This window comes from Rissa tridactyla, chromosome 16 (genome assembly GCF_028500815.1).
Source record: "Rissa tridactyla isolate bRisTri1 chromosome 16, bRisTri1.patW.cur.20221130, whole genome shotgun sequence".
NCBI lineage: Eukaryota > Metazoa > Chordata > Aves > Charadriiformes > Laridae > Rissa > Rissa tridactyla.
Window position 1 is genome coordinate 7,804,066 of NC_071481.1, and position 25,542 is coordinate 7,829,607.

The 25,542-nt window shown below is 61.5% G+C and overlaps 1 protein-coding gene across 6 annotated transcripts; it reads left to right on the forward strand.

Annotated features, from left to right (window-relative positions):
* Window positions 1–1,143: 1,143 nt before the first annotated feature.
* On the forward strand, window positions 1,144–24,909 carry ATP13A2 (ATPase cation transporting 13A2). 6 transcript variants are annotated; one of them, XM_054222546.1, is made up of 29 exons: window positions 1,144–1,209; window positions 9,437–9,510; window positions 9,770–9,937; window positions 10,717–10,775; window positions 11,516–11,627; window positions 11,734–11,813; window positions 12,376–12,453; window positions 12,893–12,962; window positions 13,400–13,534; window positions 13,791–13,857; window positions 14,933–15,064; window positions 15,248–15,415; window positions 15,507–15,617; window positions 15,729–15,775; window positions 15,898–16,086; window positions 16,160–16,366; window positions 17,012–17,134; window positions 17,241–17,397; window positions 17,705–17,825; window positions 18,018–18,142; window positions 18,851–19,011; window positions 19,474–19,587; window positions 19,845–19,924; window positions 20,624–20,776; window positions 20,912–21,008; window positions 21,128–21,351; window positions 23,231–23,382; window positions 23,462–23,634; window positions 23,865–24,909. In XM_054222546.1, exons 1-29 carry the CDS (start codon window positions 1,200–1,202, stop codon window positions 24,033–24,035), a joined length of 3,558 nt encoding a protein of 1,185 aa, XP_054078521.1. In that variant the 5' UTR covers window positions 1,144–1,199; the 3' UTR covers window positions 24,036–24,909. The 6 variants fall into 6 exon arrangements, with proteins under 6 accessions (XP_054078521.1, XP_054078522.1, XP_054078520.1 ...); XM_054222547.1 differs by having other exon boundaries at window positions 1,199–1,209; window positions 9,441–9,510; XM_054222545.1 differs by lacking the exon at window positions 1,144–1,209 and adding an exon at window positions 2,868–4,634.
* Window positions 24,910–25,542: the final 633 nt, after the last annotated feature.

A 25,542-nucleotide genomic window follows, 5' to 3' on the forward strand; every position in this document is an offset into this window, starting at 1 on the left:
TTTTTTTTTTTGGCCGCGGGGGTGGTGGGCAGCGGTTTGGCAGCGACTGGGGCACCCAAAAGCCCAGGGGTGGCCGGAGGGGTCTGCGCCGGGTGTTTTTTGGGGTCTGCGCCTCGTTATTGGCCTCAACATCCCCCACACTGCGACTTCCCCAGGGGGGGGAGCCCCGCTGCAGCAGGAGTGTGGGTGCTGTGTCCCCCACCCCCCTGCCATGAGGGCAAAGAGCTCCTTTGGGGGGGGCAGAACCCCCTGCGTTTCCTTGCGAAATGTGGGGGTGCAAAGCCCTTTTGGGGGGCACAGCCTGGTGCTTTTCCTTGCAAGTTTTGGGGGTGCAAAGCCCTTTTTTGGGGGCAGGGCCCCCTGCGTTTCCTTACAGTTTTTGGGGGTGCAAAGCCCTTTTTTGGGGGCAGAACCCCGTGCGTTTCCTTGCAAGATGTGGGGGTGCAAAGCCCTTTGGGGGGGCACAGCCCAGTGCGTTTCTTTACAAGTTTTGGGGGTACAAAGCCCTTTTTTAGGGCAGAATCTTGTGCCTTGCCTTGCAAGATGTGGGGGTTCAAAGCCCTTTTTTTTTGGGGGGGGGGGGGGGGCACAGCCCAGTGTGTTTCCTTACAAGTTTTGAGGGGTGCAAAGCCCTTTTTTGGGGCAGAACCTGGCGCATTTCCTTGCAAAACGTGGGCCTGCAAAGCCCTTTTTTGGGGGCAGAACCCCGTGCGTTTCCTTGCAAGATGTGGGGGTGCAAAGCCCTTTGGGGGGGGCACAGCCCAGTGCGTTTCTTTACAAGTTTTGGGGGTACAAAGCTCCTTTTTTGGGGTCAGAATGAGGTGCATTTCTTTACAGATTGCAGGGGTTCAAAGCCCTTTTTTGGGGCAGAGCCCCTTGTGTTTCCTGACAGTTTTTGAGGGTGCAAAGACTTTGGGGGGGGGGGGGGTCAGAGCCCCCTATGTTTCCTTACAAGTTTTGGGGGGGCAAAGCCTTTTTTGGGGGGCAGAACCTGGCGTGTTTCCTTGCAAGTTTTGGGGGTGCAAAGCCCTTTTTTGGGGCAGAACCCCGGTCGTTTTGTTGTTGGCCCCCTCCCTGTGTCCTTGCTTGGGGGGGGGCGGTGTTAAAGGACTACAAGTCCCAGCATCCCCCGCGCGGCGCCCTTCCGCCGGCCCGCCGGCAGCGCGCGCGGGGCTGCGGCCCACGCGTGGCCGCTCGCCATGAGCTCAGGTCAGGGGGCCCGCGGGGGCGGGGGGGCGCGTTGAGGGAGGAGACGGGGGGGGGTTTGGGGACACGGCCCCCACCCTGCCCGCCCCCCCCTCCCCGTCTCCTGTCGGGCGGCTGCGTGCGTGGCCCCACGGTCGCGTTTTGCGTGGCCCCCGGGGTGGGGGGGGGGGGTGGGTTTGCATCGTGCGTGGGCCCTGGGGGGGGTCGCATTATGAGTTGGTCCCACGGTTGCATCGTGCACGACCCTGAGGCGGGGTGGGGGGGGCGGGGGGGGGTGTCACATCGTGCGTGGCCCCATGGTTGTGGTTGCATCGTGCGCGACCCACGGCGGGGGGGGGTGGGGGGGTGGTGGTGTCGCATTTTGCGTGTCCCCCGGGAGTTGTGGCGTGCGTGGCCCCCTGGGTGGGGGGGGTGTCGCACTATGCGTGGCCCCCCCCAAGGGTTGTACCTTGCGTGGCCCCACGCTTGCATCCTGCCTGCCCCACGGGGGTTGGGGGGGGGTCGCATCGTCCGTGGGCCCCCGGGGGTTGTGTCATGTGTGGCCCCACGCTTGCATCGTGCACGACCCCTGCGGGGGCGGGGGGGGGGGGTTTGCATCGTGCGTGGCTCCCGTGGTGTGTGTGTGGGGGGGGGTTCACACTATGTGTGGCCCCCGGGGGTTGCATCGTGTATGGCCCACGGAGGGGGGGTCGCGTCGTGTGTGGCTCCCCATGGGGGGGGGGGGGGGGGGGGGGTGTTGCATTTTGCGTGACCCCCGGGGGTTGACATCGTGCGTGTCCCCGTGGCGGGGTCACATCGTGCGTGTCCCCGTGGGGGGGTTGCGTTTTGCCCCCGGGGGTTGTGTCATGCGTGGCCCCATTGTTTCCACTGAACGACCCGCGACGGGGAGGGGGGGGGGGGGATTGTACTGTGCGTGGCCCCTGGGGGTTTAAATTGTGCGTGTCCCCACGGTTGCATCACGCACGGCCCGCGGTGGGGGGGGGTGTGTGGCACCGTGCGTGTCCCCACGGGGGGGGGCCGGCATTGGACTTTGCGCATCCTGCGGTTGCGTTTTACAGGGCGCGGGGAGGGCAGCTTTGCCCTATTTTGCCCCGTTTTACCCTATTTTGCCCGTGGGCTTTGCGGAAGGAGGCGCCGTGGGGTGGGGTGTGGGGGTGGGGGTGTGCTGCCGCTCCGGGGGTGTCAGCGCAGCGATGTCCTGCGGCCCCCCCGCCCAACCGGGGGTCGCAACGGTCGGTGGCTTTGGTGGGAACGGGTTTGGTTTTACATCCCGTCGGGAAAACCCAAAACGGGTCCCGTCCCGTGTGTGTCGTGTGCCCCCCCCGCGGGCGACCCCCCCCCGGCCCAGGTTGCCCAGAGAAGCTGTGGCTGCCCCATCCCTGGAGGGGTTCAAGGCCAGGTTGGACGGGGCTTGGAGCAACCTGGGCTGGTGGGAGGTGTCCCTGCCCAGGGCAGGGGGTGGCACTGGGGGGGCTTTAAGGTCCCTTCCCACCCAAACCAACTCCTTGCAACTTTTTGGGGGTGCAAAGCCCTTTTTTGGGGCAGAATCTTGTGCCTTTCCTTGCAAAACGTGGGCGTTCAAAGCCCTTGGGGGGGGGGGGGGCACAGCCCAGTGTGTTTCCTTACAAGTTTTGAGGGCGCAAAGCTCTTTTTTGGGGGCAGAACCTGGCGCATTTCCTTGCAAAACGTGGGCGTGCAAAGCCCTTTTTTGGGGGCACGGCCACCAAACCATTCCGTGACATGATCCTGGGCTTGCATCAAAAGCAGCGTGGCCAGCAGATCCAGGGAGGTGATTCTCCCCCTCTGCTCCGCTCTGGTGGGACCCCAGCGGGAGCACTGCGCCCGGCTCTGGAGCCCTTGGCACAAGAAGGACACGGAGCTGTCGGAGCGGGGCCGGAGGAGGCCCCGGAGATGCTGGGAGGGCTGGAGCCCCTCTGCTGTGGGGACAGGCTGGGAGAGCTGGGGGGGTTCAGCCTGGAGAAGAGAAGGCTCCGGGGAGACCTTCCAGCCCCTTCCAGTCCCTAAAGGGGCTCCAGGAAAGCCGGGAAGGGACTCTGGAGCAGGGAGGGGAGCTGTGGGACTCCTGCCCACACCAGCGCGGGGGACTCCGTGTGAAGCCGCGCGCTGATTTCATCCGCGGGAAACGAAACCCGGGCATCTCCATGGGATGCTCCGACACCCCCGAATCCCTGCGCTCCACCGAGGCCGCTTCCCACAGCCAGGCTGCTCCGGGTCCACCTTGGGGAGGCGCCGAGCTCGTCACCAAGCGCGTCCCTTCGCGGCGTCTTCGTCGGCATCGTGGAGGCAGGGGTGGGTTTTAAGGCTGCGAAGGACCACGCTGCGTTTTCTGGCGCCATTTTTAAGGCCACGAAGGACCACGCTGCATTTTCTCACCCCCGTTTTAAGGCTGCGAAGGACCATGCTGCATTTTCTGGCGCCATTTTTAAGGCCACGAAGGACCACGCTGCGTTTTCTGGCCCCATTTTTAAGTCTGCGAAGGACCACGCTGCATTTTCTGGCCCCGTTTTTAAGGCCACGAAGGACCACGCTGCGTTTTCTGGCGCCGTTTTTAAGGCTGCGAAAGACCACGCTGCATTTTCTGGCGCCGCTTTTAAGGCCGCGAAGGACCACGCTGCATTTTCTGGCGCCATTTTTAAGGCCACGAAGGACCACGCTGCGTTTTCTCGCCCCGTTTTTAAGGCTGTGAAGGACCACGCTGCATTTTCTCAGCCCGTGAGCCGAGCAATCCCGGGGTTTTTCTTGCGCCGGGAAAGGATGTGGGATAAGCGAGCCCCGGATCGGCACTGCTGCCGGCTGCCGCGTGGCTTTACAGCAGAAAGACCCTTTGCAGGGTGGAGGCTGGAAGGGATAAAAGGCATCCCGGGGGTTCGGAAGGGGCTGAAAACCACGGCTGTGGGTTCAGCCTGGCACTGGCTGCGATGTTGTGCCGGAGAAAACATCCCGAGGTGCTTTGCATCCCTCATGCCGGCGGCGTTTCTTCTGCGGGGCCACGCGGAAGCGGCGCGTCCCGTGCGACCTTTACCCGTTTCTCTTTGAATTTGCCCCGGTTTGAGGCGGAGGAGTTTCCCCGGGGCGAGAGAGGAAGAGCTTTGCGGCAGGAAAGGGAGGAGTGTGACATCCGAGGGCTCTTTGGGGGCCCGCGCTCGGCTCCACGGGGCTCTCCCAGCCGTGCCGCCGCCACCGTGGTCCCTGCCGCCGTGGTCCCCAGCCCCGCGCACAGCCCCTCAGACCCCAAAATCATCGGGGGGCTTAAACCTCACCCCTTTTATTTCCTCCCACTGCTTAATTTAAGGCCACCCAGGTTAATTTAGGGGCGCTGCCAGCCTGGGAGCTGCCGGGGGATGCTCTCATCCCGACTCAACACACTGGAACGGGGATGGAGCGCGGACCCTCTCTCCCTAAGGCAGGTAGGAGCAACTTATTTCACCAGAATTTGGGGAAAAAATGTGGTTTTGGGCTACGAACCACCTTTTTTTGTCCCCCATGGCCGATAGTTGCCCAAGCGAGGATGCTCCCGAAGCCGCCGGGCGCTTTCCCCATCCTGACAGGAGGTTTTGGCGTACGGCGAGGTCTTGCGAAAGCGGGTGCAGGGGAGGTCGGGGCGATGCCCGCCCGGGGTGGAGGAGAAACCTGCCTGGCCGCAAGGGTTTGTGACCGCCGTTGCCTCAGCCGGTGTCGTCGGCACATAGCGAAGCAAACGCTGGTGATGCTGCCGGCTTCCTCCTCTTCCCTACAAATCCAGACTGAAACCAGTTTGAGACGGACGGGGACGCTGGGAGGGCGTCTCGCCCACAAGGACTTTATTTTCTCACCCGTCTCAAGGGTTTGGTGGGTGTCCAGAGACGGAATCCCCATCTTCCACCTGCCCACCTCGTACGGAGCCCGTCTCGTCCTTTTGTTTCTTCCAGCCTTGGGGCATTTTCCTGACGGATGCTGCCAGGTAGGACCAGATCTCCTGGTCGGACATGTTTGCCCCGGCCGCGTGGCGGGCAGGACAGCGTGTTCCTCGTGCGGATGAGTTGATGTTGGCTTGGTGGAAAGGGCGGGAGGGTCCATGCCGTCTCCTCCCAACCCCTTGCTGGGGCTGGGCCTGCAGCCAGCCGTGACATCTCCCATCCCAAAGAAGAGCCTGAAGGCTGCTCCGCAAGATCCTCCTGAGTTAAATCTCGCCCTACGTGACCCAAGCACCGTTTCCCTGTCCTTATCCCTCCTTCCTTACTTTTGCCTCATCCTGATTTTCCATTTCGCCATCTCCAAGGACCTGGGTTGACCTTGCCAGCTCCATCCTGTCAACCAAGACTTTGCTGGCTGCAGTAACCTCCCTGGGTGGACCTTCCTCTTCTTGCATGGAACCTCTAGCTTGCACATGTGGATGGATGGTTGGATGGATGGAGAAGGATGGAGGGAGGACGGATGGATGGAGGGAGAATGGATGGGTGAAACAGAATGGATGGATGGAGGAGGATAGATGGAGGAAGATGGCAGATGATGGATGGATGGATGGATGGATGGATGGATGGATGGATGGATGAAGATGGCAGATGATGGACAGATGGGAGATGGATGGATGGATGGATGGATGGATGGATGGAGGAAGATGGCAGATGATGGACGGATGGATGGGTGGATGGGAGCTGGATGAATGGACAGAGGAAGATGGCAGATGATGGATGGATGGGAGATGGATGGAGGAGGATGGCAGATGATGGATGGATGGATGGGAGCTGGGCGGATGGATGGGGGATGGATGGATGAAGGAAGGATGGATGGATGGAGGAGGGTGGGAGATGGACGGATGGATGGATGAAGGATGGATGGATGGAGGAGGGTAGGAGATGGACGGATGGATGAAGGATGGATGGAGGAGGATGAATGGATAGAGGAGGGTGGGAGGTGGATGGATGGATGCATGGATGGATGGATGGATGGATGGGAGACAGAAGGATGGCGGACATGGCTCGGGAAGCCCTGAGCATCCAGCGTGGACCAGGAGAGCAGAGGGACATCTAAAAGTCTGCTTGGGGTTGGTTTGCTTTGAGAAAGGTGCTTGTAAAAGAGCTGCGGCTGCAAAAGGAGCTTGTGGAGAAGGTCTCTGGGACCGGGCTGTGTCCGCTTTCGGGGGCAGGGGGGTGCTGCTGGGGAGAAAGGCTGCGTTTTGGGACAAAATCTCAGGGCAAGGACCGGTGCTGGTGTTGGCAAACGGTCCCCAGCCAGGGCTGGGGGTGCTTTGGAGAGGGGTGTTCGGTGCCGCGAGACGCGTGGGCTCAAGGTTACGTCCTCGTGGGCAGCGCGTGTGCTAGCTGTTGGGGCATCCCGAGCACCGTTCTTCCCACTTTCCCCCCCCCCGCCCCGAAACCTCGCCAGCGGGGTCACGGGGTGGTTCTCCGGAAGGTGCAAGACGGGGCGAATCCCGGAGCTCCGAGGACTTCAAGCAGCGTTTCGACCGCGCAAAACCCGGCGTCGGCGGGGACTCGGTGCTCCCCCCTTCCCTTGGCCAGCGGGGCTGGTGCATCCCTGACCCCCCCCCCCAGCATCTGCAGCCACCTCGGGGGTGTCACCCCCCACCTTTAACCCCCACTTTTAGCAGCCGAGAGAGAAGCAAATCCCTTCCCCGGGGTTCTCCAGATGAGCTTTGGCAATGGGAGGAGGGGATGGCCGGTTGCCCCCGCGCCGTGTTTGCCGACGAGGTGTGGCCCGTTCCAACCGGTGGCGCAGCTTTGCCCTCAGCTCCGCCGGTGCCGGATGCGTCCCGGAACGCGTCCGCCGGCGGGCGATGACGGGGCTGTGCCCGTCCCGTCCCATCCCGTCCCGTCCCATCCCAAGCGGAGCGGTGAGTCAAAGGTCAAGAGAGCCCTTTTCCCGCTGTTTTGGGGAGCAGCCGGGATGGGAGGTGAGAAAACCCCCGCCCCGGGAGAGGACGGGGTTGCGCAAGAGCCGCCGGACGCAGCCGATGGCGGCCGTGCTCTTTTCCTCCTCCAAAAGATTTCCTGCTTACAGGATCATGAAAACCGTAACGATTCCGGAGTTGCGGAGAGAGGTGGGCTGCGCCTCTCGCCCCTTGCCCGGGGAGGTGCCGAGAGCAAATTGGGTTGTTTTCAGGTTGTTTCGCTACTTTTCCCCCTCCTGCAGCCCCCGCCGCCGAGCCTTTGTGCGAGGTGTGTCCCCCCCGCCCTCGCCCTCTCCTTTGTTGGGCTCTTCGGAAGGGCGGCACATGCTCCCGTTTCCCCTGGAATCCCTGCTTTTCCCAGCCTTGTTTCACCTGAAATCCCAGCTTTTCCCAGACACATTTCACCTGGAATCCCTGCTTTTATTGGCCCTGTTTCACCTGGAATCCCTGCTTTTCCTGGCCCCTTTTCACCCCTGGAATCCCTGCTTTTCCTGGCCCCATTTCACCCCTGGAATCCCTGCTTTTATTGGCCCCATTTCACCTGGAATCCCTGCTTTTATTTGCCCCATTGCAGCTGGAATCCGTGTTTTTCCCATCCCCATTTTCACCTAGATTCCCTCCTTTTCCCAGCCCTGTTTCACCTGGAATCCCTGCTTTTCCTGGCCCTGTTTCACCTGGAATCCCTGCTTTTATTGGCCCCATTTCACCTGGAATCCCTGCTTTTCCCATCCCCGTTTCACCTGGAATCCCTGCTTTTCCCGGCCTCATTTCACCCCTGGAATCCCTCCTCTTCCCAGCCCTATTTCACCCCTAGAATCCCAGCTTTTCCTGGCCCTGTTTCACCTGGAATCCCTGCTTTTCCCAGCCTCATTTCACCCCTGGAATCCCTCCTTTTCCCAACCCCGTTTCACCTCTGGAATCCCTGCTTTTCCTGGCCCTGTTTCACCTGGAATCCCTGCTTTTATTGGCCCTATTGCAGCTGGAATCCCTGCTTTTCCCATCCCCATTTTCACCTAGAATCCCTCCTTTCCCGGCCCCGTTTCCCCTGGAATGCCTCCTTTTCCCGGCCCCGTTTCCCCTGGAATCCCTGCTTTTCCCAGCCCCGTTTCCCTTGGAATCCCTGCTTTTCCCAGGCTTTGACGCTGGCAGCGGGGCGATCTGAGGCCTCCCCTCCTCGCCGGCCCTTGCCGAGCTTCGCCACCGTTGGCTTTTGCCTCCCGGGGGGGGGGAGCTTTTGTTTTAATAAACCATCCCTTGGGCTCATCCCCCCCCCCCCCACTTCCCCAACCCCAAACCCTTGGAGCGGCATCGGCCACGTTTTGGGAACTGGTTACCCACTGGGTCGCACGGCGAGATGAAGCCCCCGGTCCTGGTGATCATCGAAACCCAGGGGATGGTTTTTAATTAGTTGCTTTTGTCACCTGCAGACGAGCTTTGGGGTCGGAGCGAGCTTTGGGGTCGGAGCGGGGAGCGGCAGGAATCAGGCCGGGGTGGTTTTTTCCGGCGGAGGATGGGAACAGGGGCTCCCAGCCGGGTCTAAGAGCCCTCCTGGAAACCCGAACCCATCCAGGAAATTATTTGCCTGGTTCCAAAGGGTGGGAATTGGTTTGTGTTTGTGCCACGTGTTATCTCCCCGCCGCTGCTCTCCCATCCCGGAGTTGGGCCGCCGCCGCTTGTAGTCGGGCGTGGATTTAAGGGATGAGCGGGATCAGCTTCGTGGGACGGAGGGCGATGGTTAAAATCCCACCCGGAATGGCGGCGGCGATGCCTCCGAGGATCTCCCGTCTCTCAGGCCGGGCAGAGGGGACCAGCGGGAGCGGGAGGTGCTGAGCCGCGCTGGGCATCCTTAAAACTGGGGGGAAAAAAAAAAAGCACGTTTTGTGCCCGCATCCTCGGCCTGCCGGGGGGGAAAGCCAAGGAGCCAACAAGCCTGAAAAGCGGCTGGGAGAGCTCTCCCCGCGCCGGCCCTGGCTCTGCGCCAGCCCTGCTCCCTTCCCCCGGCCGTTAAGCCGCTGGGTTTGTGCCAGTTTTTCCTCCCCGGGCTCCTTTTGGCATCGTTTCCGTGACCGTCACGTGCCGCGGGAGGGTGAGCGGGCAGCGCCGGGGCGCCCCGTGCCCACAGCATCCCCCCCCCCTCCCCCGCCACCTCCCCAGGGCTGCGTGACGGAGGGGACGCCGACTCCAGCCACCTTCTGGGACGCATCCAGGGATGCCATCGGTGCAGCCGGCACCCCAGGCATCTCCTAAATAACCCCTGGGATCAGCTCCCCTTATTATTTTAATTCCCCCCCCCCCCTTTTTTTTTTTATTTTGGTTTCGCAGACAGCAGCAGGCTGCTGGGCCACCAGCGGCCGGGGTACGGGACGCTGCAGCGAGACGCCGATAAATCCCCCATGGTAGGTCCGAGGGCTTCGCCGTGGGGAGGAAGGGAATTTCGGGAAGGGCCGGCACAAAAAATCCACGCGTTACCTGCCACACCGGCACGAGACGGTGCTTTTCCAGCCCCAAAACTACTCGCTTGTCACCTGCCGGGGGTTAAATCGCGCCGGGAGGCTTGGGGTTTTCATCGATTTAGAATTTAGATGCTTGATAATCTTATTACCCGTTGATTTTTGTGAATGAACGTCCCCGTAAAGGTGATCTCTTTTCTTGCAGGAGGTCACGGGCTACCAGACCAGGATGTGGCGGGTGGCCCTGTGCCACGCTGGCTCCGTGCTGACGGCGGGGCTGCTCCTCGTCCTCTTCCACTGGAAGCCGAGCCTGGAGGTGCAGGCGAAATGCCAGCCCTGCGCCCTCGGCCAGGCCGACTGGGTCATCATCAGGGTGAGTCCCTGGGCGGGGGGGTACCGGGGTTGGGCCAGGGGGACATGACACCAGGGGTCCCCGGTTGGGCTCTGCCACTACCCAGGAGGTTCCTTGCTGCTTGTCACCCTCCCCTGTCTGTGTGTGACATCTCCTTCCGTCAAGCGACGCGCTGCCCCACAGCCAGATTATTCATAGAGTCGTAGAGTGGTTTGGGTGGGAAGGGACGTTAAAGTTCATCACGTCCCTGTCCCCTGGGCAGGGACACCTCCCACCAGCCCAGGTTGCTCCAAGCCCCGTCCAACCTGGCCTTGAACCCCTCCAGGGATGGGGCAGCCACAGCTTCTCTGGGCAACCTGGGCCAGGGGCTCACCACCCCCACAGCAAAGAATTTCTTCCCGATATCTCATCTAAATCTCCCCTCTTTCAGTGTAAAACCGTTCCCGCGTCCCGTGGCTCCCCTCCCTGCTCCAGAGTCCCTCCCCAGCTTTCCTGGAGCCCCTTTAGGGACTGGAAGGGGCTGGAAGGTCTCCCCGGAGCCTTCTCTTCTCCAGGCTGAGCCCCCCCAGCTCTCTCAGCCTGTCCTCACAGCCTGCCTCTGAATAATTTTGCGCTTTCCCCTTCCCTAGCAGCCAGCCTGGCTTTGCGTTTCTCTTTATTGTCCCTAAAACCCCGCCGTCATCGGGGACAGGTGGCCAGGGACTCCCTGCCTGTGACACCATCCCCGTTTGAAGGAGCTGGGGGTCGGGGGGACACACACTCCCCGTTTCCCCCTGCTCAGAGTCCTGCCTGTCCTGCAGGACCGATTCGGGCAGTGTTTCACCACCCGCGTGCGGACGGAGGCGCTGGGCGAGGGAAGGTGAGCTGGGATCACGTCCCCATCGCGATGCCGGGATCCCATCACAACCACAATGCTGGGATCCCGTCCCCATAGCCATGCCGGGATCCCGTCCCCGCCGCAATACCGGCATCCCATCACAACCACAATGCTAGGATCACATCCCCATGACCATGCCAGGATCCCATCCCCATCGCGATCCCGGGATCCCATCCCCACCGTGATGCTGGGATCCCATCCCCACCGCAATGCTGGAATCACATCCCCACCGCAATGCCGGCATCCCATCACCACCACAATGCCGGGATCCCATCCCCAACCGCGATGCTGGAGTCACATCCCCGCCGCAATGCTGGGATCCCATCCCCACCGCAATGCCATGATCCCGTCCCCATGGCCATGCCAGGATCCCATCCCCACCGCAATGCTGGGATCACGTCCCCATGGCCATGCTAGGATCCCGTCCCCGCCGCAGTGCCGGGATCCCATCACCACCACGATGCCAGGATCCTGTCCCCACCGCAATGCCGGGATCACATCCCCATGGCCATGCCGGGATCCCATCACCACCACAATGCCAGGATCCCGTCCCCACCACAATGCCAGGATCCCGTCCCCATGGCTATGCCGGGATCCTGTCCCTGCCACAATGCTGGGGTCCCGTCCCCACCGCAATGCCAAGGCTCCCGTGGGCTTTCGGCTTCGAGGGAGATGGGTGCTGGGGAGGGAGGGACCGACCATCGGTTTTCCACCCCGAGCAGCCTGGAGCATCACCCCGGGGCCAGGCTGGAGGACCGGAGGACCAGCATCGCCATCGGCGTGGCGGACGAGGAGGAGAGCCGGGACACCATCCGCCTCCATGAGAAGGAGGAGGTAACGAACCCTCCCCGCCTCTCCTCTCACCGTAAACCCTCTCCCGCGGCGTCGCCTGCCCTCCTGTCCCGCTAACGCCGTGGTTTTTCCGTCCTGCTCCGCTCAGAAGAACGTCCTGCGGTACTACCTCTTCGAGGGCATGCGCTACATCTGGATCGAGCGGCGGCAGGCGTACTGCAAAGTCAGGTATTGCCGGCCCCCTCCTGCCGCGGCAAACCTCTCTGCGTCTCTCTGCTGCTCTCCTTGTCCCCCCCCTCCTCCCCCACCCAAGAATGATCCTGACCTGCCTGGATGTCACGTAACCACGCCGGAGCTTTTTCCCTGCGCTGCAAAGCCCATCCCCGGGGCGTCGGGTCGGGGAAAGCCGTGCTGCCCCTCTCCCCCCACACCCTCCCCCCCACCACACCGCCAGGTTGTTGATTTTGCCCGTCTTTGTGGGCAGAGGAGACCGGGCGAAGCCGTTTGGCGTCCGCTGGACGGTCCCCGCCGCCCCGTGCCGCTCCCGGCATTCCCAACTGTGCCCCTTTTGTTCCGGCTCTTTGGCGCCCGCGAGCCGCGGCGGATGCCGAGGAACAAGATGCTCTCCCTTTCCCAAAGCTTCTTTTTTTTTGTTGGTTGTTTTTTTTTTTTTGTGTGTGTGTGTTATTTCCCCAAGGACTTGGACGTGGCGTTTGTTCTGCCGGGCCAGGCTCCATGTGGATTTTAACTCCCATTTCTCCGTTTTTTCTTTCCCCTCGGCCTTGCCCAGCCTCTTGGACGAAGGCTGGACCTGCGCAGATCTCCACCTCGCCCAGGCTGGGCTGGACCAGCAAGACCACAACACCAGGTAGGGATCTTCCAGCTTCACGGGACACCCGGGGAGTGCGGATGAGGCTTTTCCAGGGGCCAGAAAATTCCGCAGCGTGGGGTTTTTCTTGCCCCCAGACCTCAAAACGGAGGATCCCTGGGTGTGTGGCATTGCCCCGGTGCGGCTCCTCCATGGAACGGGGCTCCCATGGCGGGTCTGGGCAGGGTGAGGGTCCCTGGGAGTTGGAAACGCGGCTTTTCCAGGAGTCAGAAAATTCGGGAGCGTGGGGTTTTTCTTGCCCCCAGACCTCAAAAGAGAGGATCCCGAGTGTGCAGCATTGCCCTGGTGCGGCTCCTCCACGGAACGGGACTCCCGTGGGGGGTCTGGGCAGGGCGAGGGTCCCTGGGAGTTGGAAACGCGGCTTTTCCCCAACCTGCCTTTGCTCCCCCCTTGGCTTTTTTTCTCTCCCCTTTTGCAGAAGGAAGATCTACGGACCCAACCTCATCGAGGTGCCCGTCAAGTCCTACGCCAGGCTGTTGGTGGAGGAGGTGCGCGCCCGTGCGGCCCCGCTTCCGAAAGATCGGGTCGTCCCGGGGCAGATCCTTCCCCAGCTCCGTGTCCCTCGCTGGCGGGGAGGGGAGAGGGCTTTAGGAGAAGGCGCTGGGGCAGAGATGAGAGGAGGCAGAGCGGACAGAGCTGCGGAGGGCACCCGTCCTGCCTCTCAGCTCTCAGACAGGAGCATCCCCAGGGAGGTTGCGGAGGTGGCTGAGCGTCCCTCGGGAGCACCGGCCGTAAGCAAAGCCGGGGAGGACGGAGGGCATGCGAGAAGTCAGCCGGTTCATCCCCAGCCCCAGGGAAGGACCGTCTTCTCCTCTGCGTAAACACTTGTTCCTCGAGGAGCCTGGATGGCGGTCTCGCGATGCTGGAGGAAGCTCTCGTAGTCCCATCCCCCCCAAACCTGCTCTCTTTCCGTGTTCCCTTCCAGGTGCTCAATCCCTTCTACATCTTCCAAGTGTTCAGCATCGTGCTGTGGGTCTGCGACGCCTATTACTACTACGCCGCCTGCATCTTCCTCATCTCCACCATCTCCTTAGGGCTGTCCCTCTACGAGACGAGGAAGGTTGGTGGGTGGCCTTATTTGGGACAACCATCTCTAGGGGAGTAGACCCCTTTTCTGCTGCTGTTTGACCTCTGTGCTGTGGCTGGACTCCCTCGGAGCCCGGCTTGGCAGGGGACAACCCGTGCTCCAACGGTGGGGCGGGTCTCCTTGTCCTTCGTCCGCGGTCCCGAGCCTTCGAGACCTGTTCTATGGCTGCTTTGCTGGGCTTTTTGGGCTGTCGTTTGAGGTGTGCTGCCAACCCTCCCCTCCCTTGCAGCAAAGCGCCACGCTGCAGAACATGGCCAAGATGTCGGTCGGTGTCCGAGTCCGTCGCCCCAGCGGAGGTGAGTGCGATGTCCGCGATGAGCAAGGGCTGCAGGCACGAAGGCGTTGGGGACGATGCCGGGATGACGTTCCTGGGGACAATACCAGGATGATGTCCCTGGGTACGATGCTGGGATGACATTCCTGGGGACGACGCCAGGATGATGTTCCTGGGGACTATGCCGGGATGACTTTGCTGGGGACAATACCGGGATGACGTTCCTGGAGACGTTGTGGGGATGACGTTCCTGGGGACGATGCCAGGATGATGTTCCTGGGGATGATGCCAGGATGGCGTTCTGGGGACGGTGCCTGGATGATGCTCCTGGGGCCGATGACATCCCTGGGGACAATTGCTGGGATGACTTTCCTGGGGACGATGCCGGGATGACATTCTGGGGACGATGCTGGGATGATGTTCCTGGGGACGGTGCCTGGGGACGACGCTGGGATGACGTCCCTGGGGATGATTTCTGGGGACGATGCTGGGATGGCATTCCTTGGGATGATGTTCCTGGGGACCATGCGGGAATACTTTCCTGGGGACCATGCCGGGATGACTTTTCCTGGGGATGATGCCGGGATGATGTTCCTGGGGACGATGCCAGGATGGCGTTCTGGGGACGGTGCCTGGATGGTGCTCCTGGGGCCGATGACATCTCTGGGGACAATTGCTGGGATGACATCCCAGGGGACGATGCCGGGATGACATCCCAGGGGACGATGCCGGGATGACATTCCTGGGGATGGTGCCTGGGGACGACGCTGGGATGACGTTCCTGGGGACGGTGCTGGGATGACATCCCTGGGGACGATTGCTGGGATGAAGTTCCTGGGGATGATGCCGGCATGATGTTCCTGGAGACAATGCCAGGATGACGTCCCTGGGGACGATGCTGGGATGACGTTCCTGGGGACGATTTCCGGGGACGATGCTGGGATGGCATTCCTTGGGATGATGTTCCTGGGGATGATGCCGGGAATACTTTCCTGGGGACCATGCCGGGATGGCGTCCCCGGGGACCATGCTGGCATGACTTTTCCTGGGGACGATGCCGGGATGACGTTCCTGAGCGCGGCCGCCCTTTTTTCCAGAGGAGATGGTGGTGAGCTCGGCGGACCTGGTGCCGGGCGATTGCATCAGCCTCCCCGCGGACGGGACGCTGGTCCCTTGCGATGCCGCGCTGCTGACGGGCGAGTGCATGGTCAACGAGAGCATGCTGACGGGTGAGAGCCCCCGCACCCGGCGGCCTGCGCCCCTCCGCCACCCCACCTCATGCTTTGATTTTGGGGGAGAGGACGAACCTTGTATCTCCGTGACCCTATGGCAGCCCCTTCCCATTCAGGCTGGTTGGTTCCTGACCCCCCCCAAGGGTGATAACCCTCCCTCCGTGATGTTCCTCACCGCAGGGGAGAGCGTGCCGGTGATGAAGACCCCTCTCCCGGCCGGCAGCCAGGCTTCTGGCACCATCTATTCCCCCGAGGAGCACAGGCGGCACACGTTGTTCTGCGGGACGCAGGTCATCCAAGCCAAGTCCTACGTGGGCAGAGAAGTGCTGGCCGTGGTGACCCGCACAGGTGACGGATGTGAGGGGGGGAAAACCAGGATGAAGCCTTTACCTCCTTGGGAGCGGTGACTTTGCAACGTGCTTGCCTTCCTCTCCCGCAGGGTTTTGCACGGCCAAAGGGGATCTCATCAGCTCCATCCTCTACCCCAAACCCGTCAGCTTCAAGTTCTACAAGGACGCGGTGAAATTCGTCCTGTTCCTCGCCGTCCTGGGTACGTCTTGAGCGTGGAGGGATGGGCGGGAGCAGCCAAACTCCTCTTAAAATGGTTGAACCCACCCCATCGCCTGCTCTGCTTTGTAACCGAGCCCGTTCTCCCGCGCAGCTTTTATCGGCACGCTCTACAGCATCCTCATCTTGGTTAAAAACCAGGTAGGGTTGTTGGAGGCGGTGAATCCCCGCGCTCGGGCTGGCACTGGGACCATCAGCCGACGGGGATGAAGATGGGGGAGGGCTATGAGGATGCCCACCCCTCTTCCTCCTCGCCTGCCGAGGTCCCCGTGGGGCAAATCATCATCCGCGCCCTCGACCTGGTCACCGTCATCGTGCCCCCGGCTCTCCCAGCTGCGATGACGGTGGGCACCATCTACGCCCAGAACAGGCTGAAGAAGCAGGGCATCTTCTGCATCAGCCCTCCCCGCATCAACCTTTGCGGGAAGATCCGCCTGGTTTGCTTCGACAAGGTGGGTCTTGGGCAGCGCCATGGTTTCCAGCTCCGGGAGGACTGACCCGGACCCACCACGCTCTTCCCCGCAGACGGGAACCCTGACGGAAGAAGGTCTGGATGTCTGGGGGGTGGTGCCGCTGGAGAACAACCACTTCATGCCCATCGTCCACGAGCCCCGCCGCCTGCCCGCCGGCCCTTTGCTCTACTCGCTGGCCGCCTGCCACACCGTCTCGCTGCTGCGGGCGCAGCCCATCGGCGACCCCGTGGACCTCAAGATGATGGAATCCACCGGCTGGGTAAGAGAAACGGCGGGCAAAGTTGCGTTTCCGTGAAGAGGGAGGCGGCACACGTCTTGCTCTGCCAGGCTCCCCGGTTCCAGAAGGACGGGGAACTGCTGGAGAGGGGACAGCAAAGGGCTACCGAGATGCTGAGGGGACTGGAACCCCTCTCTGATGAAGAAAGGCCGAGGGATTTGGGTCTCTTCAGTCTGGAAAAAAGATGGCTGAGGAGGGATCTTATCAACGATTATAAATACTTCAAGGGCGGGTGTCAGGAGGATGGGGCCAGACTCTTCTCAGTGGTGCCCAGCGACAGGACAAGGGGTAACGGGCACAAACGTGACCATGGGAAGTTCCACCTAAACACGAGGAGGAACTTCTTTGCTGTGAGGGTGGCAGAGCCCTGGCACAGGCTGCCCAGAGAGGTGGGGGAGTCTCCGTCTCTGGAGACATTCCAACCCCGCCTGGACGCGTTCCTGTGCCACCTGCTCTGGGTGACCCTGCTCTGGCAGGGGATGGGACGGGGTGATCTCCAGAGGTCCCTTCCCACCCCCACCATGCTGAGATTCTGTCAGAGGGGGTGTTTAAACCAGCTGGGGGGTGGATGGAGCTTGGGGGTTGCGAGGCAGGGCTTTGCCATCCCAGCATCTGCCTTGGTTTCAGCGCCTGGAGATGATGGAGGAAGAGGAGGAGGAGGAGGGTGAGCTTCCCGCCTTCCAGCAGTTTGGGACAAAGGTCTTGGCTGTGATGAAACCTCCGCCCGAGGAAGAACAGCCGCGGGACAGGGTAGGTCGCGGGGACCAGGGTGGCTCGGGCTCCCCCGGTGGTTGTTCTTCACAGCCCCCAGAGAAGCTCCATCCCGGCCCTGACACCCGTTCCCTCTCCTCCCCAGAAGCACCAGTCGCCCGTGGGGATCCTCCGGCGTTTCCCCTTCTCCTCCTCCTTGCAGAGGATGAGCGTCCTGGCCAAGCTGCCCGGCAAAGCCTCGGCCCACGCCTACGTCAAGGGGGCGCCGGAGATGGTGGCCAGCCTTTGCAGGAAGGAAACGGGTACGTGCCCCGGAGGGGGGACGGCGGCTCGCTATCGCTCCCCCGCTGAAAAACGGCTGGTTCTGCTGTTTCTGCATCCCCGCAGCGCATCCCAACGGGAAATTATCCTCGGGGATGCCACATCCCAGAGGCGCAAGGGCTTTGGATTAGCTCCGGCCTTGTGGCAGGAGGAAAATGGGAACCAAAAAGCCAGGGAAGGGGGTGGGAGGCTGGATGAGCATCCGAAGCTCTTCGGTCCTTTGGGAGCTGGGTCCGCGTCGCCCGGGTTCGTTCAGGGATGGGTCTGACCTCGCTTTTCCCCCGGCAGTGCCCCTGGATTTCTCCCAGATGCTGCGACACTACACCACGGATGGTTTCCGGGTCTTGGCTCTGGCTTCCAAACCCCTCGGCGCCGTCTCCACCTTCCAGGAGGCCCTACAGCTCCCCAGGTTGGTGCCAACCGCTTCTCGCTCCGTTTACGTCGTCTTTGCTCCGAGCGTTTCACGGGACGCTTGGCCTGTCCCGCGGCCTGCGAGGAATTAAACCCTAACCCGTACGAAAGCAGCTGCTGGCTTTTTTGGCTGTTGTTCCCGATTGATGCTCTCTGCCTTGTGTCGAACGGCTCCTTGTCTCCCTCCCAGGGACTCCGCGGAGAGCAGCCTGACCTTCCTGGGCTTCCTCGTCATGAAAAACGTCCTCAAGCCGGAATCTGCGCCCGTCATTCACCTCCTGAGGAACGCCAACATCCGCCCCGTCATGGTGACAGGTGACCCCGCCGAGGCGGGACGGGGGACGCCGGGCTGGGGGAGGAGAGGGGACACGAGCGCCCCTTGACATGCGTTGGGGGTAGAGGGTTTTCCCACCGGAACTGGGGGTGGGTCGGGGTTGGGGGGCTGGGGGGGGGGGGGCACGGCGAGGACTCCGCGCCCCTGGTTTGGCGCAGCCCCGCTGCTTGGTGGCGTGTCCCTGCGGGTGGGCTCGCGTCCGGCAGGGTTGGGGGGGGACGGGGACACGCAGGGGGGCTTTTCCGTGGGTGCAGCCTGAACCCACAGACCTGGGATGGGCGGCTTAAAACGGCAAAACCGGTGGCGGTTTCACCCCCGATCCCGTAAATGTCGATATTTCGTGCGCACCCCGAGTCTCACGGCTGATGATGCCGGAGTGGGGGGGGGTGGGACGGGACGTAGGAATCGCCTGCGGGTTTTTTGCAAGCCGCTGGCAGGGTTGGAAGCCGCCGCTTTGCTTTGGGGTAGGGCAGGAAGGAGATTTTGACGTTCTCCCCCAAAATTGGGAGGGGTGGGGGGAGAGCAAAAAGCCCCCCGGCGTGGCTGCGGTGGCTGAGGAAAAGGTTTGGAGGTTTGAAAAGAGGTTGGAGCTGCTCTTCTTGGCTCGGCGGCCGTGCGAGCCCTTGCCAACGCCGGCTACCAAACACCCCCGGGGGGGTTACTAAATCCCGCCGGGTTCTTTCCGCCAGGAGACAACATGCTGACGGCCGTGAACGTGGCCCGGAGCTGCCGCATGGTGGAGCCGAAAGAGCGGGTCATCTTCGTCAACGCCTCCCCGCCCGGCCACGACAAACCCGCCGCCCTGAAATTCATCCCCGCCGAGCATTCCCGGGGCGAGGAGCAGCCGGAGGTGAGTCCCCGCGACGCCGCCGTTCTTTGCGGGGGGGATTTTGGAAAGCCCGAACTGCCAAGGCCTTGGCGGGAATCTCTTTTTCCCAACATCGTTACTCTTAAAAACAATTATGGGTGCGATTCTGCCCCTCCTTAAATGCTTCCTTGAGAAGATAACTGCTCTTCTTTCTCCTTGCGAGCACGTCAGGCTGGAGGTGATGCTCCAAACATCCCGGTGGGATGCAGCCGGCACGGTGCTGCCCTGGTCCCGCTCCAGGCTTGGCACGAAGGGCTGGGTCGCACAAACTTTTTATCCAAAATACCATCATTTATCTGCCCGAAATTGAGGTTTAAGGGAAGCTGCTTTACCTCCTGCTCCGTGCGGGTGGAGGAGGCGGGTTCAGCCCGTCGCCCCCGGGGGCTGGAGCGCGAGTCGAAGCCCCGGCTGCGGGGTTAAGAAAGGAGGCGTTTTTCCTGGCAGGCTGCGTGCCAGCGGGATCCCGGCTGCCTCCTCCAGCCGCAGCCCTGCCACTTCGCCCTGAACGGCAAATCCTTCGCTGTGGTTTGCGAGCACTTCGCCGACCTGCTGCCGAAGGTGAGTCCGACGGCGGGGAATCCGACGGCGGGGAATCCAATGGTGGGGAATCCTCCCGGGTCAGCCTCCCCGGGATTCCCTGCTGCAGCCTCGCAGCTCCAAGATAAAATGCCCTGAGGGGTGGGGGGGTTTTTTTTGCCGGTGTGAAGTCCCCTCTGCCCTGCCGAGCTGGCAAAGCCCAAAATAAGCCGGCTCCTGCCGGGAGCGCGGGGACGGGGGTGCTGCAGTGCCGACACGAAGCCTTCCCTTCCCTGCAGATCCTCATCCGAGCCACCGTCTTCGCCCGCATGTCCCCCGACCAGAAGACTCAGCTGGTGGGCAGCCTGCAGGAGCTCAAGTGAGTCCCTCCGGCCCCGAGGGGACAAGGGACAGAGGAGGACAAGGGGGTCTCCCTCTGCCCGGAGACTCCTCTTGCGTGCCCGAGTGCTTGGCGGCCGCCAAACCGCACCCTGCCGTCTCCCACGCGTGGGGTGGTCCTGAGCGTGACAGTGCAGCTTTGAAGACCCAGGGCTTTTCCCCCATCCCCGCGTGAAATATCGGATCCCTTCCCAGCACAAGAAGGACACGGAGCTGTCGGAGCGGGGCCGGAGGAGGCCCCGGAGATGCTGGGAGGGCTGGAGCCCCTCTGCTGTGGGGACAGGCTGAGAGAGCTGGGGGGGTTCAGCCTGGAGAAGAGAAGGCTCCGGGGAGACCTTCCAGCCCCTTCCAGCCCCTAAAGGGGCTCCAGGAAAGCTGGGGAGGGACTCTGGAGCAGGGAGGGGAGCCATGGGACGAGGGGGAAGGGTTTTAAACTGAAAGAGGGGAGATTTAGACTAGGCATCAGGAAATTTTTCACTCTGAGGGCGGTGAGCCCCTGGCCCAGGTTGCCCAGAGAAGCTGTGGCTGCCCCATCCCTGGAGGGGTTCAAGGCCAGGTTGGCCGGGGCTTGGAGCAACCTGGGCTGGTGGGAGATGTCCTTGCCCGGGGCAGCGGGGTGGCACTTGGATGGTGTTTAATGTCCCTTCCCACCCAAACCTTTCTGTGATTCTCGCCGCAGCTACTGCGTGGGGATGTGCGGGGACGGCGCCAACGACTGCGGGGCTCTGAAGGCGGCCGACGTGGGCATCTCGCTGTCGGAGGCGGAGGCGTCAGTGGCCTCGCCGTTCACCTCCCGCATGGCCAACATCGAGTGCGTGCCCACCGTCATCCGGTGAGCTGCTGGGAGCCTCCTGGGGGGAGACAAAAATCAAGGCGGGGGGTGTCTCATGGGTGCCTCTGTCTCCTCTTTGGGACAACTCCTGGAAAGGGCGCTGTGGGCGGTGGGTGAGTCTCCCTCTCCCCGCAGGGAGGGCAGGTGCTCACTGGTCACCTCCTTCGGTGTCTTCAAGTACATGGCCCTGTACAGCCTGGTGCAGTTCGTGTCCGTCCTGCTGCTCTACACCGTGAGTCGAGGCTTGCCCGAATGCTCGGGGATGCCTTCGGGCCCCCTTGTCCCCGCTGGGTTTTACCTTGTCCCTCTCCTAAGCCCCCAAACTGAGAGCGGCTGGTTTCTCCTTCCCAGCTCAACACCAACCTGAGCGATTTCCAGTTCCTCTTCTTCGACCTCATCATCACCACCACCGTGGCCGTGCTGATGGGTCGCACCGGTCCTGCCCGGGAGCTGGGAGTGGAGCGTCCCCAAGGGACCTTGATCAGCGTGCTGGTGCTGGGCAGCCTGCTCCTCCAGACGGCTCTGCTCATCACCGTGCAAGTCCTCAGCTACTTCATCACCGTCTCGCAGAGCTGGTAAGGGACCCAGCTTCACCTGGGATTAGAGTTGTAGAATCATAGAGTCGTTCAGGTTGGAAAAGACCCTTGGGATCATTGAGCCCAACCATCAACCCCACTCTACAAAGTTCTCCCCTACACCACATCCCCCAACACCACATCTAAACGACTCTTAAACACATTCAGGCATGGTGACTCCACCACCTCCCTGGGCAGCCTATTCCAGTGTCTGACCGCTCTTTCTGGGAAGAATTTTTTCCTAATGTCCAGTCTAAACCTACCCTGTTGCGGCTTGAACCCATTCCCTCTTGTTCTATCGCTAATCACCTGTGAGAAGAGACCAGCACCAACCTCTCTACAATGTCCTTTCAAGTAGTTGTAGAGAGTGATGAGGTCGCTCCTCATCAGATTTATTCTCCAGGCCCTTCGCCGGCTTCGTTGCCCTCCTCTGCGCTCGCTCCAGCACCTCGAGGTCTCTCTCATATTGAGGTGCCCAAAACTGGACACAATACTCAAGGGGTGGCCTCACCAGTGTTGAGCACAGGGGGATGATCACCTCCCTCCTTCTGCTGGTCACACTATTTCTGATACAAGCCAGGATGCCATTGGCTTTCTTGGCCACCTGGGCACACTGCTGGCTCATGTTCAGCCGCTTGTCAGTTGGAACCCCCAGGTCCTTTTCTGCCAGGCAGCTCTCCAGCCACACTGCCCCAAGCCTGTAGCGCTCTGTGGGGTTGTTGTGGCCCTTCACTTCACGGAATCATGGAATTTTTCCGAGTTGGAAGGGACCTCTAGAGATCATCTGGTCCAACTCTAGAGATCATCTAGTCCAACACCTCACTCAGGGCTGCATCCAGGCGGATCCTGAAAGTCTCCAGAGAAGGGACCCCACACCCTCCCTGGGCAGCCTGTTCCAGGGCTCTGTCACCCTCGCCCTAAAGAAGTTTTTGCTCATATTTGATGGGAACTTCCTACGTTCGGCTTGTGCCCGTCACCCCTCCTCCTGTTACTGGACCTGCTGAAAAGAGCCTGGCTCCGTCCTCCTTAAACCCACCCTTTAGATACTTGTCAACATTAATAAGGTCCCCCCTTGGCCTTCTCTTCTCCAGGCTAAAGAGTCCCAGCTCTCTCAGCCTTTCCTCGTAAGGGAGATGCTCCAATCCCTCCATCATCTTCGTTGCCCTGCGCTGGACTCTCTCCAGTAGTTCCCTGTCTCTCTTGAACTGGGGAGCCCAGAACTGGGCACAGTATTCCACTTGTGGCCTCACCAGTGCAGAGCAGAGGGGGAGAATGACCTCCCTTGACCTGCTGGCCACACTCTTCCCTATGCAGCCCAGAATTCCATTTGCCTTCTTGGCAACAAGGGCACATTGCTGGCTCCTGGATAATTTACTGTCTACCAAGACCCCCAGATCCTTTTCTTCAGAGCTGCAACTTGGCCTGGTTGAAGCTCATCCCATTAGCGTTGGCCCATCGACCCAATCCATCCAAGTCTTTCTGTAGAGCCTCCCTATCCTCATGCAGATCCACGCTCCCGCTTAACCTGGTGTCACCTGCGAACTTCCTGATGATACGCTCTATGTCCTTATCAAGATCATCAATAAAGATGTTAAACAGAAACGGTCCCAACGCTGAGCCCTGAGGAACACCACTTGGGACCGGCCGCCAGCTGGAGTTAACTCCGTTGACCACCGCTCTTTGGGACCGTCCATCCAATTAGTGATGGGAACGGCGCAGAGGACGGCAACCAAGCCCTTGGCGTTGGCCAAGGGATGCGCCCGGCCGCCCTGCAGCGAGCGGCGCCCGCGGGCTCGTGGAGAACAAGGGGTGGGCGTTTGGACCCTCTCCCCGCCTCTCGCTTCATCTCACCCTCTGCCTTCTCCCCTGCCTGGCTCAGGTACGTGCCGCTGAACAGCACGGTGACGGCTCCCCAGAACCTGCCCAACTACGAGAACACCGTCCTCTTCTGCGTCACGGGCTTCCAGTACCTCATCCTGGCCGTCGCCATGTCCAAGGGGTACCCGTTCCGGGAGCCGCTCTACACCAACGGTGAGGATGACACCGGCCGCGTGGATGAAGAGAGACACCGAACATTCACCTCCTCAACCCTCTTCCTTCTCGCCCTCAGTGCTCTTCCTGGTAGTCCTCGTCCTCCTTTTTGGCCTCATGGTATGGTTGACCCTCTACCCGCTGGGCTTCCCCAAGAGCTTGCTGAAGCTGCAGGGTATCGACGACTTGAATTTCAAGCTGCTGCTGCTGGGGATCGCCGCCCTCAACTTCTTTGCTGCCTTCGTCCTGGAGGTAGGTCAGCCCCGGGGCTGGGGTGTTGGGGGGGGGGGGGGCGACGTTGGGCACATGGCGGGGGGACACGCGTCATCCTTTTGGGTCCCTCCAAGCCACCCCTTTTCCAGGAGTGGTGGGCGCGGAGGGAGCAAGGCTCACCTTGGCATCGGCTCTGCCCCTCTCCTCGGGGTCCGCAGCCTCCCCCAAACCCCTTTCCTCCCCCCCGGCCCCCGCCATCTTTGCTGCAGACCGCCCTGGACCACGGTTTGCTGAGCTGCCTCCGCCAGCTGCGCCGCAAGAAAGCCTCCAAGAAGCTTTTCAAGAGGCTGGAGAAGGAGCTGAGCCAGCAGCAGCCATCCTGGCCCCCCCTTAACGAACCGCTCTTCGCTACGCCCAAGATGTCCATCGCCGTCAGATAGCAGGCGGTGGGCTGTGCGCCCCCCCTCCCCAAGCCTGCCAGCCCTTGGAGACTCTTATTTATTTATCCTGGTAAATCAAGGGATGCGGCGGGCAGCGCGGGTCCTCCTCCCCGCGGGGAGACCAGCGGCTGTGAAGCATACCCCCCCCCCCGCCGCCCCCATGCTGGTCCCACAGCCCAGAGGAGGAGATGCTGGAGAAGCAAAGTGGAGGAGAAGGTCCAGAAGAAGAGGAGAAATGGTCCAGCTCTTCCTCCAGGATCTCTTCATGGTGGCCTCGGACCTGTCTCCCCGCGCTGGGCACCGGTACCGTTTCACGGGGCGGGGGGAGTGGACGGGGGATGGACGACGGATGGGGTCCCCCCACTCTTTTCCTCTCCTGGCTGGTCGAAAGCACCAAGAGGAGGATCCCCGATCTTCTCCCGGCGAGGGCAACCCCCCCCCAGCCTCGCCTCTCTGCTCACTGTGAAAGGAAAAAAAAACCCCCCTGCCGCCGCCCTGGATGTGTAGGAACTGTTTACAAACACCCCCCCCCGCCACCACCGGCCCCGGCTTGCCATGGATGCTGCGCAGCCCCCCCGCCACATCCCAGGGGACCGGCCGCGGGCACCCTCTCCGCTTGCCGCGCTCCTGCCGAGCGTTTCTGCTTCGGGATGGGACCTTTGTAGCATTAAAAAAAACAAAAAAAAAAAAAAGAAAAAAACCCCAACACCCCCCACCCCCACAAAAAAAAAAAAAGCCCCCCATCCTCTTTATTTTTTAACTCTACTCCAAGCGCGTCGCGGTGTGAGCGCGGTCGGGAGGCTGACGTGCCACTTTCGGTTGCCGTATGGCGCTTTCCTGAGCGTTGGCTAATAAATTAACACTATTTTCTTGAGGGCCTGCTGGCGTGGATGGGCTGCGGGGGGGGGCGGGGGGGGGGGGGGAGCGGGCAAAAAGAGGTTTTAGGGTCACCTCGTTCCTCCCGTCGGGGCTCGGAAGATGCTCTCCTCGACTCCCGAAAGCCGAGAGCGAACCCAGGGATGGCACAGCTGGGATCGCGGCGGCCCAAATAACCGCCCCCCCGCCTCCACCCCCCCCCCCTCCCTCGGAGCCTTGTTTCCAGCTGGAATTTCCTAGAAAAGAAGAAGAATTGCTGGAAAAAGCCAGAATTGCTGGAAAAACCTCGCTCCTTCGAGGGAGGCGAAGCCGGGAGATCGAGATGCCGCATCCCGCAAGGGGAAGAGCTGATGGCCGGGGTGGGATGGGGTTGGGGAGGTTTTTTTGGGCCGTCTCCCAGCCCGGCTGGTTCTTGAGGGAACTCTTCCTGCATGGAAAGTCTAAAACCCCTCCGAGCGCCGGCGGCGCCTCTCTGCCCTCCGGGAGCTGGGGATTAGATCAGGAAATGAGGCACAAGCAGAGGTAAGAGGTTTCCTGAAACCCCAGCCAAGGCTGGAGTTATTAAACCAGGCTTCCTGAGCTTAACAAAAAAAAAAAAAAAATTAAAAAAAAAAAAATTTTTAAAAAAAAA

Excerpts from the sequence above, each read along its gene's own strand:
- ATP13A2 (XM_054222543.1), top strand. The coding sequence starts at position 6,853 with ATGAGCTTTGGCAATGGGAGGAGGGGATGGCCGGTTGCCCCCGCGCCG. Across the intron at positions 11,628-11,733 it reads GCCTCCATGAGAAGGAGGAG|AAGAACGTCCTGCGGTACTA; the intron begins GTAACGAACCCT and ends TGCTCCGCTCAG. Across the intron at positions 17,135-17,240 it reads AAGAACAGCCGCGGGACAGG|AAGCACCAGTCGCCCGTGGG; the intron begins GTAGGTCGCGGG and ends TCTCCTCCCCAG.